This window comes from Synchiropus splendidus, chromosome 18 (assembly GCF_027744825.2).
Source record: "Synchiropus splendidus isolate RoL2022-P1 chromosome 18, RoL_Sspl_1.0, whole genome shotgun sequence".
NCBI classification, from domain to species: Eukaryota; Metazoa; Chordata; class Actinopteri; order Syngnathiformes; family Callionymidae; genus Synchiropus; species Synchiropus splendidus.
In genome coordinates, this window is record NC_071351.1 from 2,633,012 (window position 1) to 2,651,387 (window position 18,376).

Consider the following 18,376-nt stretch of genomic DNA (forward strand, 5'->3'; position numbering starts at 1 on the left):
TGTTTACTTGAGTAAATAAGGTATATTTTGAGATTTATACTTTAATAAATGTGCATTATTTACACAAAAACGATGTAAAATATTAATAAACTCAAGAGTAGAAGGGAATTAACGAAAAGAAAAAACATTTTAAAAAATCAGTAAATATGTCAAAATAGCATTGGATTATTTAAAAAAACAGAAAGAAAGACAAAGAATATCAAGAAGAAACAGGTTTGGCTCCTGCTCAGGTGTTTCTTCTGCCCCATGGCTCAGCTCTTTTCACACACACCATAAGCGCCGCACAGATAAGCAGCTGGACTCTGGAGAGATAGAATAAACAACTGTACCTCGGGGCAGGAAGGGAGATGAAAGTGAGTCGGACTAAAAGGGAGGAAAAAAACGATTTTGTTGCTCCCTCTCGAGAAATGATGAAGCAGAAGAGAAAAACGGAGATCGCTGGATCTCAATCTTCTGAGTCCAACTTTGCCTCCAACCAGCGAACGCCTCAACTTTCTACATTGTTTCTCCAAATCCTCGTCACACTACATTGAACTCTTTCCCAAATTACACTTGTTGTTGGGTGGTTTCGGGCCACTTGAGACGAACCGTGAGCCTTTCAACTTTACAGCTTGACCTTGTTCGCTAGCTTTTTCTCAACTGATCCAGCAACAGCCGCTTAAACACACCGATCAAAACACAACTGCAACGCCGACTTTGGTTCAGAAAACAGCCCATAATAGCAGCCAAGTCACTCCTCGCTTCACATACTCATACGAACAAACAAAAGAGTGGGAAAAACCTTCACACAAGACAAGGACGCGGGTTTATTTCGACGGCCGTTCAGCCATTTTTACTACAGTAGTCTTCCCATCTACAGTTATCAGCACAGCATGTTATATTTTTTTCTAACATCATATACATTTTCACCACTAGTTTATTTTCCTGTTCATTCACTCCGAGGATTTTTAATGAAGCAGCATATTCCGACATCCAGCACATTCTCACGTAGACGGAACACACACCGGCCTAAACACATACACGCTCACACACACACACACACGCTTCTAGATGAACACCACTCTGGTATTTACAGATATATAGAATGAGTAAAAAAAATCTATTTTCACTTTTTACATCTCCATAGAATAGTCATACCAAAGACATGGCCACCAAGTGAATAAACAAGAGATAAATAGATATAAAACAAATACAAAAATAAAGTAACATAAATACTTGCATCCATTAATAAAAGATGATTTGAGTTTTCAACTCACTTTTTAACAGGTTTTTGTACAAGTCGATATATAATAAGCTCACCACAACTGTTATAGTACCTCAAAACAAAGACTGGCTTGTGAACCAATCGAAGAAATGTGCTCAGACGCCAGGGGGCGCTGCACAAATGCATCCTTTGTACATTAGCCTATCATGATCTACATGACATGAACGTGGTCAACATTGTTGTTTTCAGCACCATTTACATCGCCGTCACCACGGTACCCACATACACAAGCTCAGGTACAACACAACAGCGTCCCGCCAATCAGCCGTGAGCCAAATCGCCGCCGAATTGGTTTGGGATTTCCGGATTTGGCGACAACCGGGAACACGACGACGCTCACAAATGTGCTTTAATTCAACGACAGATGAGCACCTGTGTTAGCTGTGGCCTTTCAGAGCTGCGTCTACATTCTCAGAAACCCAGATGAACAGAGCGGACGGTGAACATTAGCAGCAGAAAAGAATCGTCTCTTCCAGTCGTGGCGCTCACATCATGGCTGCATGTCAACGTAAACACGTGCGTCACTGGACTCTTACTCACACCCCGTCGGCGTGGAGGCGAAGTGGAAGCAGCATGATGTATTGCAACTAAAACCATTGTCAAGATGGCGGTTCGAATCACAAAAAAAAGGCAAGTACTCCAAGGTGTCCTCGGAAAATAAAGACAACGCTAAAAACCTTCAGGAAATAACGTTTAAAATGAGAGACTCTTTTGTTTTAGCTGCTGTACCAGTGCCAAACGTTGTGCTTGTGTCACTCAGCCTTGAATTGGCACCGCCTGAACAGGAGCGTGTTTCGTGTGCATTTCACTATCACCATGCTAACGACCACACAGCATCTCAAACACCACCTGAAACGTTCGTAGACAAACATGCTTTTCGAGAAGCAACAGATGAGCAGTGTTTTTTTTTTTTTTTTTCTCCTTCAAACGGAATTTAAATACTTTCTGCTACAGTATGAGATAAAATCCTGCTTGAGAAGAACATTGCCGGTACACAGGTTTCAAAAGGGGTGCTAGCTTGGCGGCAAGGTTAGCTTGCTTCGCGACACTCTCATGAATCGCTGAGCGACTTGATCGTAACAGTCCCAAGCTCAAGTCCGTATTCACTTGTCATTCAGTGAATGTACTCGCGTGTTCTCTGAAGGCCTGTACATGGTTTGTAAACCTTTTTAGAAGAGCTAAAACTCCACACAAAACATGACATAGCAGCTATTGCTAACACGCTAGCTCGTCACTGCCTACCCAACATGGGCTTCACATTCCAAGAACACGGAAATCAAAAGCAATTCATATTTCATATTTAGACTCTTGCGAGTGAACGACCCCCTTCTCCTTCTCCAGTAACTACAGCTTATTGTATTAGCTTATGCCTCGCGTCTGTACTGTATTCTACTGTACAAGGTTTGTGTTCTGAAGAGCGTCCTCACGCCGCGGCACCAGTCATCCATGCTGGATTCACAGTACTGACAATCTTTGCAAGTCTTGACAAGTGTGAATGACTGTGCCGGTGAGATGTAAACAGTGGCTTCTTTTATATCACAAATGGATGTTTTCCTACCGCATTCGGGATCAGACCCTATTGGTTCTTTTCACGGAAGTGTCCCTCTTGTATTCCAAGTTCATCCAAGGGATTGTGGGACGTGCAACCGGACCTAGGACATTCCTCCTTATTTTGTTTGGAATATTTCAGCCCGTGATGCAAATTCGGAATCGTGGCCTAAAACGGGTTGCACGTCCGGCACGAACCCGAGCCACGGACTGCAGCGCGTGCACCAGGATTTCCCTGGAGCGTCCGTCCGAGCCTGTCCGTGGTGCACTCCACAGTCTCCCCCCCTCCTTCTACGAGGTTTTCCGGTTCGAATGTAATACTCTGCGGCGTTCCATGATCAATGACGATGTTCCAGTTTCTGGATCCCCTTGCCCCGGCCCGCTCATGCTACTAATTCTCCGCCTGTGTCCCGAGGGCAGGGCCTCAGTCACAGATTGCACTTCACATTTTACAGTCGAGTTCGACAAGAACGTTGTCTGCCACTACGTGATACGTCCCATCTTCACCTGAAGCAGATCTCAGGCCTCTGGATTGTTGCTTCGAAGCCTCTGTAGGCGTCTAGACAGTCGTCTCGTACTCCAGCACCTCCTTGCTGCCCATCATGCTACTCCTGTACTGAATCCTCGGGCTGACCGCTGAAGTGGTCTCCAGGAGAAGGATGGTCTTTCGAAGCCGGCGGTCTATAAAGTGGGCATCCCAAGCTGGGTACCTCTTTCTTGGGAGGTCAATCCGGATCACAGGTCCCTCCTGCGTGCGAGACGAGGAGGAGGTTCTGTGAAGGAGTGCCGGAGACGAGGAAGGGGAGGGGCGCACCTGAAAGACAGGCAGGCAACTGTCCCCCGTCTCACCTGGGACAGGCTCCCCTGCGTCCTTAGTCCTGGGGAGAGTCCTTGGTGGGCTGGTGATCACCATGTCCGTTTGGGATCCTTGTGATGGGGTAAGGCAAGCGTCAATCACACCCACCACCCCTCCTGCTCCCACCACACCCTCGTCCACGCAGGCTCCCCAGTGTGAGCCCAGGACGGGTCCATCTGGGTGCAGCCAGCAGTAGTACACCAACATGAAGAAGGTCCCCAGCGCAAAGCTGCAGGCCACCAGGCAGACCACCACCAGGGCGGAGGAGTCGGGGGTCTGTGGCCCGCGATAGGTGTACCAGGCAGCTGTCAGGGCCACGTTCTCGGCCAGCGTCACCGAATAGTAGACGGTCATCCGGAAGCGGCTCGGCCCTTCCTTCACGTTGAACCAGCAGAAGATGTAAATGATGCCCACCACCATGTTGTAGATGATCTCTTCCCACTTGGACATGCAGAAGTCTGTCTCGCCCTGGATGATCCAGAACGTCATGATGCACCTTGAAGACAGAACAAACGTACGTTACGAGTTACGTTCCTGAATCAAAGAGAATTTCAACCACAGATTCTCACGAGTTTCATTCAAGTTACCACGCCCCACATTAAAACCAACCCTGAGAAGAACCCGCAGTAAAACTCAAGTACCAGTGGCTGACGATAAATATGCCGAAGTAGAGCTGGAAGACGGAGGCAAAGAGGGCAAACGCAACAGTCCTGGCCCCGATGGTGAAGAAGTGCCACAGCATCTGAGCGATGACGGCCTTGTAGGACATGGGCAGCTTGTCGTCCCGAGAGTCTCGGAGAACCTTCTGATAGGAGGCGATCATCCAGGCCAGAGAGACCAGAGAGGCAGAAGCAGACAGGCCTGCAGAGGTCAGGAAACAAGGGTCACATCTCATGAACATCTCCACTGCGCCGCTGATAGCAGATGAGTAGATGTGAAGATAAGGCTGCTAACTAATGTGAGCGAGATACAGAGAGGAAATCTCAAGCACTATTGGTCCCGGGAGAAGACTCTGTCCCAGGCTTCCATTTTAAAACACGATGAGTCATTTCTCAATATGGTGCCCCGACTGATCCAAATCAACACAAGACTTTCTGTGCTGGCATAAGCCTTATCACGTCTGAGGTTCAGTGGCTCCGGGTGAAAACAGTTTTGCATTGCATTCTAGCTGACCCAGGGGCATCCTGCTCTCTTTTTGAAACCCACATTTGAACATTGTTAGGATTATTGTTAGACAGTTTTAAATAATTGTTACAAGCTGTTTCTGTGGAAATGAAATTTGTATGAAATAATTTTAAGCATAATTTTCTTTTTTATTATTTTTATTAATTCCTCATCCACTTATTATAAACTTTTAAACTCTTCTCTTTCATTTATTATGATGTGATCATCACTCCTACTTTCGCCAATTAAACATTTAAAAAGTTGTAAATATTAACACCTGTTTGAAAATATTTGATTTACTTCCATCTTTCATAACGTGCCCTCAGGAAGGCAGATGGGAGAGGAAGGTGTTGACGCCATCATCGACAGACGCACTTCTAGTGGAACTAGAGAATACTGATGTGTGAGATATACACATTTTAAAACCTTGTAACTGCATCGGTTATTCATGCAGCATTGACAGGCGTGGAGTGAATAATTTAATCTCTTTTGTAGACGTGAAAGAGACACTGGGTTGAAGGCATGGTTATGAGTCCGGTTCTAAGTCTAGTAGCTGGGTGCGATGCTGTGAGTTTGTCTGAGGAAGAGAGGTATTGTTTTATTCATCAAAGGCCAATCTGCTGCCTCAATGAGATGCATGAATAAACTATAGGCTCCTGCACTGATACCTGGATCTCTCCGCAACACACAGTGCAGCTGAGTGGAAGTCCACCGTCACATTACGGAGGCTTTCCGTGGTTCTCTTTGATGCTTTGGTCACCTTCTGATCCCGATGAGAAAGTGCGTGTTGATGTTGCGAGGACACCATTACACCACAAGGTCAACAGCGAGTTCAAGGTTAGGCTGGCCTGGGGTCCAGGTCAGGCTCGCAGTTTCATCTCCAGGAAAATGATATGAGCCAGAGTAATGGCCCCTCAGGTGATGGAACGCCCATCCCCCCTATTTAAAGCTGTGACAGTCCCTTAAAGAGGGCCCCCGGGGCCACCTCCTGATGTCACCACCTTGCTCGGTTGGAGGCCCTGATAAGCAGCAAACACTAGTTTATCTTCTGCTTCAGTTGGGTGAGAGGCATTTATGTTTACAGCTCATAAAAGTGGGTGGATCTTTCAATGACACCAGCAGGGGCAGCATCTCCCACCTTGCAGGGGCAGGACATCATTGCCGTGAATCATGATGCTCAGCTGGAGGACGAGCTGCGGTGCGGATTTGAGAAAGGCCTCCAGGAGGCGCAGCATGGTGATGTCGGCGCACTCGAACATTAGCCGCCAGTGGAAATGGCGGCGGGGGGCGTTGCTGTGCCAGCGGCTCTGGGCGCCCAGGTAGAGGGCGTGGATGTACCTGTAGGAGCAGAGACAGACTGTGAGGACACAAACGGCTCGGGTTCACTTGATCACATGATGCAACACACTCAATCGTCGCACGTGAGAATCAGCCATGTGCAGGTGTCACAGCTGTCAGGGAGCACAGAAGGCCTTTTCCTCTTCTCACCCCAGCATGAACATAAACGGCTGTTTTCGGAGGAGAACAGGAATAAAAAATGTGATCCTTTTACATGCTGTTCTCCGGAGGGACATCAACGCCCTCGGCTGTCACCGCTCCGCTCACTTTCTGTTTTGTTGTCAGGCGGCAGGTTGCAGTGGGTCAACCGGCGCACGCCACTGACAAACACTGCCTTTTTTTTTTTTTTAGCCGGAACGGTGGCGGAAAATATTATGAACAGTCTGTCTGAAGGTGGGATCACCTCAGACAATCTGCATCTTAAACTTGTGCTACTTCCTGCGGCTAAATGGGAAGACGGCACTTAAACAGCATCTATATTTAGGTCTTCATATACTCGTGGACAGTTGTAGTGCAGCAGGTCAGCGAGGTTGTGGGGAGAAATGAAGCTCGCTGGAAGAAAACTGAGACGACACTCGCTTCCTGGTGCTTTTGCATCCCCCAGCAGATTTTAAATTGAGTGGCAAAAATAACCCAGCAGAGAGAGAGAGAGAGAGAGACACAAACACACATCACGTCAGCACATATGACAGTGTTACAGCCGCCAAGGTTGTACGCCCTCATGCTCAGCCATGGGTGGAGGAGAGTGAGCGTGATAGGCAGGCAGGACGGGAACCTGGAATTCTGCGTCTCGACAAATAATCTGCTGCTGAAGCGCTTGGCTCTTCTCCACCGCTTCTCTAATTAATTTTGTCATTCTCCGTTTTGTCTTGTAACATTCCACGTCTGTAGGCCTCATTTATAATTCATGACTACATATAGCATGGTTTCAGCCGCTCCATTCACTTCCATTGCTATTTCTCTCTGCCAAGGAAGATTTCAAAATGTGGCCAAAGAAAGATAAAGCAACATGGCAGCGTGTTGTCTTTATTCCATTTAAGAAGGAACTATTTCTTTGACGGCCTTCAAGCAACAAACTGCTGCGACTGTTGCGGTACATTATGAGATGAGTGACATGGATGGTGGCAGACTTAGTTGAAGGAGCTAATGTTGGAGCGTTGGCACCAGTGCACTGGTCAAAACGTCCCTCAAACATCCAGGATCTGAGTAAATCCCACTTTCAGGAGCCAAAACTGTCTCACCCTCCATCTGTCTCACATGTCCAGTATCTTTTCACCCTCCGTCGCTCTATCACTTCCTCTCTTCTCACTTTTGGCTTACTTGTTATCTTTCATTTTGTTTCCCTCTCAATCCAATTTCATGCAGCCATTGTCCTCGGCTCTCATTCCTTCTCTCTTTCTCTCTCCGTCCAATTTATTTTGTTCTTCCCTCCGGCGTTTACTCGGCCTCCAGCTTCCCATCTATCTCCTCTGTATGAATCCTTCCATCCTTCATCACTCTCTTCCACTTCTTTACCTCCTCACAAAACATCTACGAGGCAACGTCTGCTGAAAGACTCTCTCTTCAGATTTTTTTTGGGGGAAAATGGAGCCAAGTCAAACCAAGAATGAATCTATTGAGTTCATTTATCTCCACACTTAAGGGCAGGTTTACTGGTGGCTCCTGCCAAGTAAAGCAAGTGCGTCACACTCAGGGGCCAAAGGAGTCTGCCCAGGAAGGTACTCCACTGGACCTGGTTCAAATTTGACGCCATGTGTGGGGAGAATTGGGTCGACAGAAGTAGACTTCCTTGCTTAATGAGTCATTTGTGTTGACACAGAACCGAGGTGGTTCCAGACGAGCAGCAGGGCCGAGCCGGATTACTGGCCGAGGCATCTTTGAAATGCCACCAAGAGATGCCAGAAGTGTCAGTGATGCCAGTGATTGGTGAGGATCCAGGAAACAAGGCAGTCTGAGCCTCAGTCATCTGAAGGGTCCTAATAATATCAGTCAAGCGCAGTGAAATGCTTCTGCACTGCACTGCACTCGGCATCTCACCTCTAAAGCTACTGTGAGACCCGAGAACAGAGCTGGGCAAAGGGGGGCCCGGGAGCCATATTTGGCACTTTGCCTGTGTTTTTGCGGCCCTCATGGAGTCAGACTGAAACCATACAAATCATGAGTTGTCTTTTTTTTCTGTTCTGTTTCAGTCAATACCAGTTCAACAGCAAATACAACACATTCATGACTACATTTCTGTTTCTTCTTCTCATTTTAGTATTCAAACTCAAAATTTGTTGAAAGAAAAAAATATGTATAAAAAATATATATATATATTGAAAAAAACTGCCTTTTAGAGTCATTTAAGGTGAATGTAAATTATTTTTTTTTGGTTCCATGCCGTTCTTTTCGTCACGTTTCGTAGTCATCGCTGCATTTCTTTTGGCATGACGGCCCATCACAACAGTCACAAGTTATAATGGGGCTTTACATTATCACTAGTCATTGGACACAACCCAGTGCTTCTAAACTGTGTGCGCTATTGAGGAGTCATTAAATGGGCTCACGCTGGTTGGAAAAAAGTAGCAACTCGCTTCTTTTTAACCCATATAAATGCCAGCTTTAAACAGCCCGTGTGCCACCATTTGAAAGGCTTGGACACATTTGACAGCTGAGGTTGTCAGCTCTTTCTTCCATTAGCGTTTCTTGACATTCTGCAGCCAGAATGGATCTCTTTCTCTTGCTTGCTGAAGCATGAAATTTGCAGTTTAGAGTACTAATGCAATCATAATTATACTATTGGGTAAGAGAAGATAAATGCGTGACACTTGTGAAAGAAATGGTCAGTTTGGGCGACCAGCGACAGAGCAACACTGTAAAAAGTCATTTAAAGGTGGCCACCACAGAACACAAACTACTGTATGTGTCCTTTCAATTCATCAGTATTAAGTGCTTTTAAGAGAATCTTAAAAATGGAGCTAAAATAAAGTGGGCTTGAGTGCAATAAAAGGTGGGCGCACAACCTCACACACCGATGTCTGCACATCTGGTAAACATCTCAAGAGCGACGTGAAGAGCGGAGAAGTCTTTAACCTTCATCACTCATCTGAAGAGACTCTCAACCTTCCCATTATCACACCAACAATCAGTGGCATTTACTGCCGGCGCGCACGTGCCTCTTGTAAAACACAGCTTTTCTCCGTTGATTGCTTGAGTTGCACTGAAACTGTTCGCCAATAACTCTGACAAAAATATCTCCAGCTGCCAGCTCTGCAGACATGGACTAATACGTGTCATGCTCTAGGGGGCCCCGTCTCACCGAAGGTACTCGAGTGGAAAGTCATGCATTTGGAAGCCAGGAAACATTATTTACCGCGGCTTTTCTCTTCATGTTGCAATTGAATTTTCGGGCTCCATCACGTTGCCTCTCATGTTGCGACAAGGTAGATCATCAGAATTCAGAACTGGACTTGCTCCCAAAAGTAGCACCTGTTGGCAGTGTTTTATTCTGTTGATTTTACGAGCAGTATGGGAGTTGCATGCTTTCCTGATGCCGCTTCCCCCCACTGGTGACACGGACCCACACAGACACCAGTTACTGTGTCAGCAAGATGGCAGCGTCGGAGCAGCAGCAGATGAAAAGCCCCCTGCAGTGGGTGGAGGGAGGTTAGAACAGTCAGCCTCCTGCTGCTCGGTGAATAATGCAGCTGTCAGTAGCTCAAAATTAAACACATTGACTGCAGCCACGACAGCCGGGAGGGGCGCTGCTTCACACAGACTGATCTGATCCCATACAGAGACCTCCATACGTGGCTCCGCGCCAACAGTCTCCAGTCACAGCGGCAGTGAAAGTGTCTTCATTTAGCTCAGGAGGAGCCCAGGAGTGAGATTAAACGCTTTTGACACGCTACCGTCGTGAACTTGGGTAATGAAATCACTCAATAGCTTTTTGCTCATTATTTCAATTCAATATTTTTCCAACATGTAGTCATACTGTCGTCTTGTTGCTTGTCACTATAAACAAGACTTTGGCTTTAATTGAATAAATACATTTGAGAAGGAAACCAGACCTTGTCCATACGTAAGCCGCTCTGGTGCAGTGGTGGCTTAAAAATGCATGAGAATCACTTCTACACGTGTTTGGAAAACCAGCTCCCGCGTGGATACTGACTCATGAAACAAACTGAGCAATGTTCTGAACTGGAATCATCAACTCCTCACATCTTTAATTGACATTAAAGTGCTAAAAACACGCTGTTTGTGCACTGAGTATCCAAAGTTCCAACACCACAGCCGGTCTCAGCTGCTGCTTCTTGTCTTCGGATCGCCTCCGTGGGCGGAGCTGCCGTCACACAGGCAAAGCAGCGCATGTGACACGGCTCAATATTTTTGCAGCATGATGCTCTTCAGTCTGTAAAAATCCAAAAAACTTTTTGATCCCAAAACTGGAAATTGGTTCAAATGGAAAGGTTATGTATGTGTTAATGGACCTGTTAAGAGCCACTGTTCAATGTATAAATTATGCACATCACAGAGATGTTTTTGCTAAAACTAGCCACAAAGACTTGGACCGGATTCACAGTTTGTCTCCTTGACATACCGGTGCCACTGGACTGAACAGGTTCCTCAATAGGACAAAAGTTGTTGACTCCGCTGAGCAGGTTTTTGAGTCAGTCGAAGAAGAACCTGCTGCAGTGAAGTTAATATTACAAGTCCAGAATGCTCAACAACTGCATCACATCCGAAAACCTAGATCAATGTTTCGCTTTATGCTTCATCTGAAACTAAAGGGTGCCATCTCTAACATGGCGCTGAACGCCCAGGCAGTTACGTGAATTCAATCAGTCACACTGACTCAAAAAGCCAAGCTAAAAATTTTTTTATAAATCACCGGCGGGGAGACAAAGAGCCATGTTGAAAAAGCCCCTCATCTAAACAACAGTAATGAGATTGATGGAATGGAAATGAATATGGACGGCGCCACTCATGAAGGCAGTGTTTAAGCATGGAAGGAAAAACAAAACAGCTGACTGGTTTGGGTAAATGAAGGCGGAGCTTGCGGAGACAGGTTCTATCAATATCTTCTTAGATCGGTCACAACTGTCCTATTTCACCAATCTAACTTATTATATCTGAAGTTATCTGACGTCTGGGTTATTCAGTGACTTTTGGTCATGAGTTTCTCTGTAATATAAAAGTTGGGGGACAAAGTGAGCACCACTGGATTGGCAGGTTGACGGTGAAGAGTTTAAGAAATCTTCTCAATATTCTGAGGTTTGAAAGATAAATGGTGCGGACAGTCAACGGTCTGAGTGGAAATGGCAGTTTATTTCCAGAAGCTGTTGCTGCGAAGCATCTACAAGGTGCATCGATTTTACAGGAACACCACTCACACGCCAGATAGATGCCGACAGATCCCAGACAAGTTCCCTTTCCGTAAGACGCCGTGTCGACTGAGATCCAAGACGGGTTGAAAAGCCTGGACATGATAGCGGTCACAGGGACCTCGGGCTGTTTTCATTCTATGGATGTGCGGGGACAGCCAGTGTTTGTATGGAAGCCCACACGGAGCCAAATAATGTCTGGAGAACTCAGCTGTCAACATCGACCTACTTACTCCGACAGACTGAGAAAGCGACACAGAGAGCAGGATGTGAGATTATGAGAAAGAGGAGGGAAAAAAAAGGGAACTGGTAAAGAGACGGCAGAGAGGGGAAAGAGGAAGAGGGATGGAGGGTGATGTTGAAGAAAAGAGGAGGGGAGGACGGCCGTGTGGGATGAAGGGGGAAAAGTCGATGGAAAGAAAAGACCAGTGAGAAACGGAGGAGGGACATCGGGATGGAAGGAATGTGACACAGACAGCAGAGAGGATGTCAGTTGTGTGTTTTGCATGTGTGTGTGTGTTTGTGTGCGAGACAGAGGTGATGAGCATTGATCGCTGCTGCCAAAGCTGCCAAGCTGTTGATCAGATAAGATCACGCAGAGCGCTCAAGTGTTTAATTGGGAATTGTCTGTCTGTGTGTGTGTGTGTGTGTTGTGTGTGTGTGTGTGAGCGAGGTTGTGATTTTATCACATAACTCAAGGGCTCAAGTTTGATCTTTCATCTGCTGCTCTCTTTCTCATCTGTCCAACGTTCTGTTACACCGACCTGAAGGTGAAAACAAGGAGAGAGACGCACAATAACAGGGGCGACAACATGGTCTGTGGACAGATATAAGGAAGCAGATGAAGGGACAAAGAGCTTTGGTCAAAGCACTGGCAGAGAGGGCAGCGAGATGGAAGGCTATCCTACCCCTGACGCCACTTGCAGTGAAATATAAGCACCGTGTCATATTTGCGTCAGCCGCGTGACTCTGACCGTCTCATATATTGAAAACATTTTGGAAACTTTTGCCAAAAAGAGGATGGATGTATAGGCAACAAACCACGTGAGAAGATTGATGTGGTGAGAAAAAGGTAATGGGGGGGAGCAGCAAGGTAATGGAGGGAGAGAAGAAAGAGGTATTGAGGAGGAGATGATCAGTGAGCTGCCGCCTGCACTGATCAATCACTGTTTATGGAACAATCACAGAGGAGACCGATAGAGAGACGAGGATGGATGGAGAAGGAGCCGGGTATTTATCGCGGAGGAGAAATAATGGGGCAGGTGAAGAGGAGAAATGCTGAAATCCTCCTTCGCCTTCCTTCTGTGCTGGTTCTGGTGGTCTTGGTCACGGTCGGCAGCTCTAATGATGGCCCAATACTTCAACCGATACCAGAGCGATGGAACCACAGCAAGTTTTTTGTTTTTCCCCCAAAGAAAAAGACTTTTTTTTCACCTCATATCATAGATTTAAAGTCGGCCTTGTTTCCAGCTGGTGGTCCTGGTAAGCAGTAAAACGTGACTAGCTTTAGAATCAATTACACAACAAGTCAGGCGAGGGACACCCTGGACAGCTCGCCAGATACACGAACAACCCCCGACACACAGTCACACCCGAGGACCTGGAGGAAAGCCACGTAAGCCGAGGGGAGAACACACACGCTGAAGACAGACAGGACCCGGTTTGTTGACTGGTGGCAGCCTTGGATTTCTCAGAGTGAAACCCCTTGACTGCACTTATGATTTATGTCTTTGTCTCTCCGGCTAGATTTTGTTATGGGCACTTGTTTGTGCCAGAGGTTTGAAGGCGTAGCTTTCAGAACTTTCAGTCCTAACAGGGAACAGATTTTTCGCCTCTTGCAGCGACAGGTTTCACAGCTGTCTTTTTCAGCTTTCTTTTATTTCGAGACACAGCGTTTCAGTTCAATAGAGGTCAGGTTCTGCTTTCAACTGCAGCGAGTCATCCTCCTGGGTGCACAGCCAGTCAGAAGTGCTGAGGTTAAATTAAGACTTTGGGACCAAAGTAAAAGTGAGACAAATTATGTCAACCCAGGGAGCGTTTTAATCCTCACACCAAAGGTCTCTCAATTTATCTGCGGAATATGAAAATACATTTGACTCTCAAATGGTTCAGTTATACCCCGTGACGACTGCAATGAGTATGAAAACCCAAGTATGTGACCGTAGGTGAGGGTGGGAACGTAGATCGATGGGTAAATCCAGAGCTTCATCTTGTGACTCAGCTCCCTCTTCACCACGACGGTCCAGCGACCGCATCACTGCTGCCGCTGCACCGACCCGTCTATCAATCTCACGCTCCCCTTTTCCTTGAATATATATATATATAAACTAAAATAGAAACTTAAAAAGTTGTTGGAAATTTGTTGGAACTAAAAATACATTTGTTCGTAATAGCTCTATATGATTATTGGTATAGACTCGATTCATTTAAAACTTTACAATAATAATAATGTAATAATAATAATTGCTACTATTATTAATATAATAAAAGCAAACACAACTTAATTTGTTATGAATAATAATTTAAATATAAGGTACATAACATGACAGGTTCACACTCTGCAAACAAGTGATTATCATAATATATAAATTAGGTTTTAAAAAAGTTTCCATTAAAGAAAGTATCATGAAAACTAAATAAATGTTGTCAAATGCCATAAAATAAAAAAAATAATCTGACCCTGCTGTAAATGGAGAATATGAGAGGGCCGGAAATGCAGCAATGAAGTGTACAAAAGTTTAAGAAAACTCATGAATCAAATGTGTCTAAACATACCTTTTTTATGTGATTTAATGTGACTCACATCTCTGTCCCTGACAGATCCACAAATGGATTTGATCTTTCCAAGTGACATTTAGAAGACAAACGCTCAGGCATGTACCTCACCCTGACGGCAACATTTACAGATAAATATGTATTAAACCTTCACAAAAGAAGCAGCTCAGCAGGTTTCCAAAGTACAGCACACACACACAGGTGAAGATCAGCCAGAGAGTCGCGATAGGATCATCTGTCTGTCTCGTCCAGCTTCCATGGTAACGCCCAGACGTCAGGTACCACCGAGCGCCAAGAATGAAACATTGAGGCTGATTACTCTCACTCCCTCACACAGCACCCGCACGCGCACACGCACGCGCACACGCTATAAATAGCCACTTGCCACTCAAAGTAAATCAGTTGTCTATCCCCAAGCTGCTGTCCCACATACCCCACTGTGCATGTGCGTGTGTGTGTGTGTGTGTGTGAGAGAGACGCGGCGTGTGTGCAGCAGAATAAACATTCTGTCCCCCGAGGATGGTGCAGGTACCTCCTTTAAAACGTCAGTAATGAGTAAACACACGCAGCGCCTCATCGGATGAAGAATGAGATTAAAATGAGGAGATGAATCGAACTTTAAAGTCATAAATATAAGGTGATAAAGAGAGGGAATAAAACATGTCAAAATAAAACTAAAACATTGACACTAATAGTCACAACCTCACTCGCATTAAACATGACATAACCAGCATGACTTGGGGAAAAAAAGAAAAAAAAAAAGAATCACACCGAGGCCAGTGAACGCACCACAGCAGGTGCTGCAGTGTCGTACGCAGCCCGCAGCAAACTTTGCAGACGATTAAAAAGAAGAGAAGATCTGGTTTGCGCGCTGAACGATGTCATGAAAAATAGAGCAGTGAAGAGGTGGAGGCACTTTTTTTCTAAACGTTCTGAGGAGCTCGACCCGTCAGGAGGGAGGAAGTCGACAGGAAATGGAGGGTGCTTTAGCTACATGAGCGCAAACTTAGGGAGAGCTGAAATATTCATTCTGTCTTTTCGTCACCTATTTTTCAAAGGTCATAAATGCAATCACTTTCATACCAAAGTGTTCCAATCAAACATGGAAACACCAGCCTTGTGAGCGTAGCAGGCACATTTATTGACAATATACTAGCACCTATGACAAGTCAATGGTGAGAGCCAGACTGTGTTCAAACGTTTCTAACTTGATGCCATGGACACTTTTATTGACCAATAGAAACACATTTAACAGGAAAACATGCTGAGGATTACGTTTTGAGCCACAGGTCTTTGTGTCTAAGGATCTCATTGGCAGCCACGCTTTTTACTTTAAGGTAAAAATGTAGTTTGACCTTTAACCCTTTAAAACGACCCTAACCTTCTGACCTGCGAAAAAAAAAAAGTCCAGTAGCTCATAGTGTTTGCCAGCAAAGAGACATCATTCAGCGGCGCTGTCCAGGTGCTGAAAACAAGAGCATATGTGCAAGTGAACCTCCCGGTGAAATGGCATGACGTCGTAACCATGGCGATGTTTCCCACTGAGACAGAACACAACTACAAACTTATGTGGCTATAACCGCATCACAACGCATTTTCAACTGGGTAACTTGAAGCAGCAAGACAAAACCCTTCGTCACAGCTCTGTTTGCTGGCTGCAAGCATCACAAAATGTCATGTTTCACCCCCAGTCGCCATGGATACTGACCCACATTTGAGCCAACATGGATATCTGCCTCCTCTTTTCTTACCTCCACTCCAGTCCTCAGCCTGAAGCAGCAGCTTCGACAGTACACCGAAATTGTGCAAAATATTCTGGGAACGAAAGCTCCGAACTGAAAAATGACTGTGAGGTTGCTTTTTTTTCTCCCACAACAACGTCGAGATGATGGAATTGTGGGATGCTTAAGAAGCCTCTCCACTGCATACACACAGTCTGATGTGTTGATCACACCAGTGAGTTGTGATTCGAACCGCTCCTTTGATGAACATCAGATGAGCTCGCAGATAAGGGCAGAAACGATACTTTAGCTGGAGGCTGCATGCCATCACTCATCCTCCCATTTGTTTTGTCTGAGGCTGCATCACCCTTAGGTGTTGCCCCTCAACCCTGTACAGCCAGTTAATAGTTGACAGGCAAATGTAATTCGTTGAAACTGGAGCCGCAATGAAGACAAGCAGCGATCACACTGGTGGATGATAAAGCACGTGGGTCAGAGGAGTCGAACTCACTCACAAGCGGCGGGAATTCATGTATATACTGTATATGTATTGAGCAGAAGCAGTCTCCCTTCTGCATAAAGCATCTCAGTGGCTCATCTTTACAGACATCATATCTTTCATTGACTTTCTGTCCTACTGTTTTTAATGAAGCTTCTGAAGTAATAGCTGACGTTAACTATTCCAGCAAACTGTCGAACAACAAGGCTTACGTCTCATGTCACTTGTGGCTTGTCAGTCGTCAGGCGTCTGTTAGTGTGAATTGTTTATTTCCTGTTTTATTTTGGTGAGGTTAATCTTGCCTGGGTCTCCCACAAATGTTTCTTCCCGTGTCTCCTTTATCTGCCCGTCTTTGCCTTGTTCCTTTGTTGGTGCGCTTTCGTCCGTCACGTCAGGCTCCTGTCTTCCTGTCAAGTTAAGTCAAGTGAAGTTAAGAAACCGTCTTGTTGAGCCCTGTCTCGTCCAGTCAAGTCATTGCCTTGTCTTGTGAAGTCAAGTCAAGTCTCTAAATCATGAAACAGTCTTGTCAAGTTATGTCACTCTCTCACCTTGCCTGTCAAGTCTCCAAGTCAAGTCAACTAGCCGTCTAGTCGAGTCATCATCTCAGTCTGCCCCGTCAAGTCTCCATGTGAAATAACCGTCTAGTCCAGTCGCATCTCATCTAGCCACCATCAAGTCAAGTTTTGACCTCACCCTCCTGTTGTGTCGCCCCTTATGGACTTTGGATGCTCCTCTCCTGCTTCTTGGACCGAAACCTCGAGAGACTTCATGACGTGTGTCACGCTATAGACTTGAGCATGAGGTGACCTGAGTTTTGGTACACTTTGAATTCACGCTATACTTTAAACTCTCGTACAGGCCACAGGCTACAGACTTGGTGGGTCCGATTTGGACCTCGGGCCTGAAGTTTGACACTTTTTTTTTTTAATTTCACAAAGACACACTAAAATTATAAACAAATGGAATACAAAACAATTAAAATAATGTTGTGAAGCTCTGAGACACAAGTTCCTGGCAATTACACAGACAGCGTCAATTTCCTGAAAACTTCCTTATGAGACTGAATTCATTTTGTGATGCTACATACTTGAAGATAGCTTTCCATCACAGACAATTACAACAAATCCAGAGGCCAAGTCATGGGCCACTAAATCAATATGCTCCACTCTCTTTTCGTCTAAACTGTCAACAGACTGTATGCATCTACACACTGACATCCTTGAAAGAAAAAAAACAACGTATCAAAATTCATGAAACACGCTCCAAAGTCGGATCAGTCAGTGAAGGCAACACGAGCTGATCGGGTCAGTTCAGGTGAGGCAGAAAGACGGAACCTCAGACACCACTAAAAAAGCACAACCTTTGACTTCTGCTACAATGATGCTGGAGGAGAATTCGCCATTCCTTTTCATTTCAATCATTTCAATATTTCATGACAAATTGTCGCCTCCGCACCGCAGAGCTCGACAACTCGTATTTGCATTTGTGTTGGAACTTTGCAGCCAGGAGGGGGTCTGCAGCCCAAATCCTGCTACATGACGGTTGGGGGTAAACATTCCACCACTCCACAAAACACAGAAGACAAGGATTTTTCCACAGAGGACGGATGGATGGAGATGGGGAAAGGCAACGTGATGGTGGGTGGGAGTGAGTGGGGGGTGGTGGGGAGGAGGAGGATCTAATTTTGGAGGTGAGATGAGCAGAGCAGCATTGTGTAGAGAAATAGGTGCAAGGAAAGGAAAGCGCATGAAGGACACCTGATCTACTTGCTTGGAAAAAAGATGTCATACGCACAGACACACGAGCGACTGAGGAGAGGAGCAGCAGCTGCCGCTCCATTTATATCAT

The 18,376-nt window shown here is 45.7% G+C and overlaps 1 protein-coding gene across 1 annotated transcript in view; it reads right to left on the bottom strand.

Annotated features, from left to right (window-relative positions):
- Positions 1-112: 112 nt before the first annotated feature.
- Positions 113-18,376, bottom strand: part of xkr7b (XK, Kell blood group complex subunit-related family, member 7b) — a 42,183-nt gene continuing 23,919 nt past the window's right edge. The window contains exons 2-4 of the mRNA XM_053848834.1: positions 5,971-6,170; positions 4,310-4,529; positions 113-4,164 (exon numbers count right to left, since the gene is read on the bottom strand). Of these exons, the coding sequence (XP_053704809.1) occupies positions 3,372-4,164; positions 4,310-4,529; positions 5,971-6,170 (1,213 nt within the window). The 3' untranslated portion in view covers positions 113-3,371. The remainder of the gene's footprint in view (positions 4,165-4,309; positions 4,530-5,970; positions 6,171-18,376) is intronic.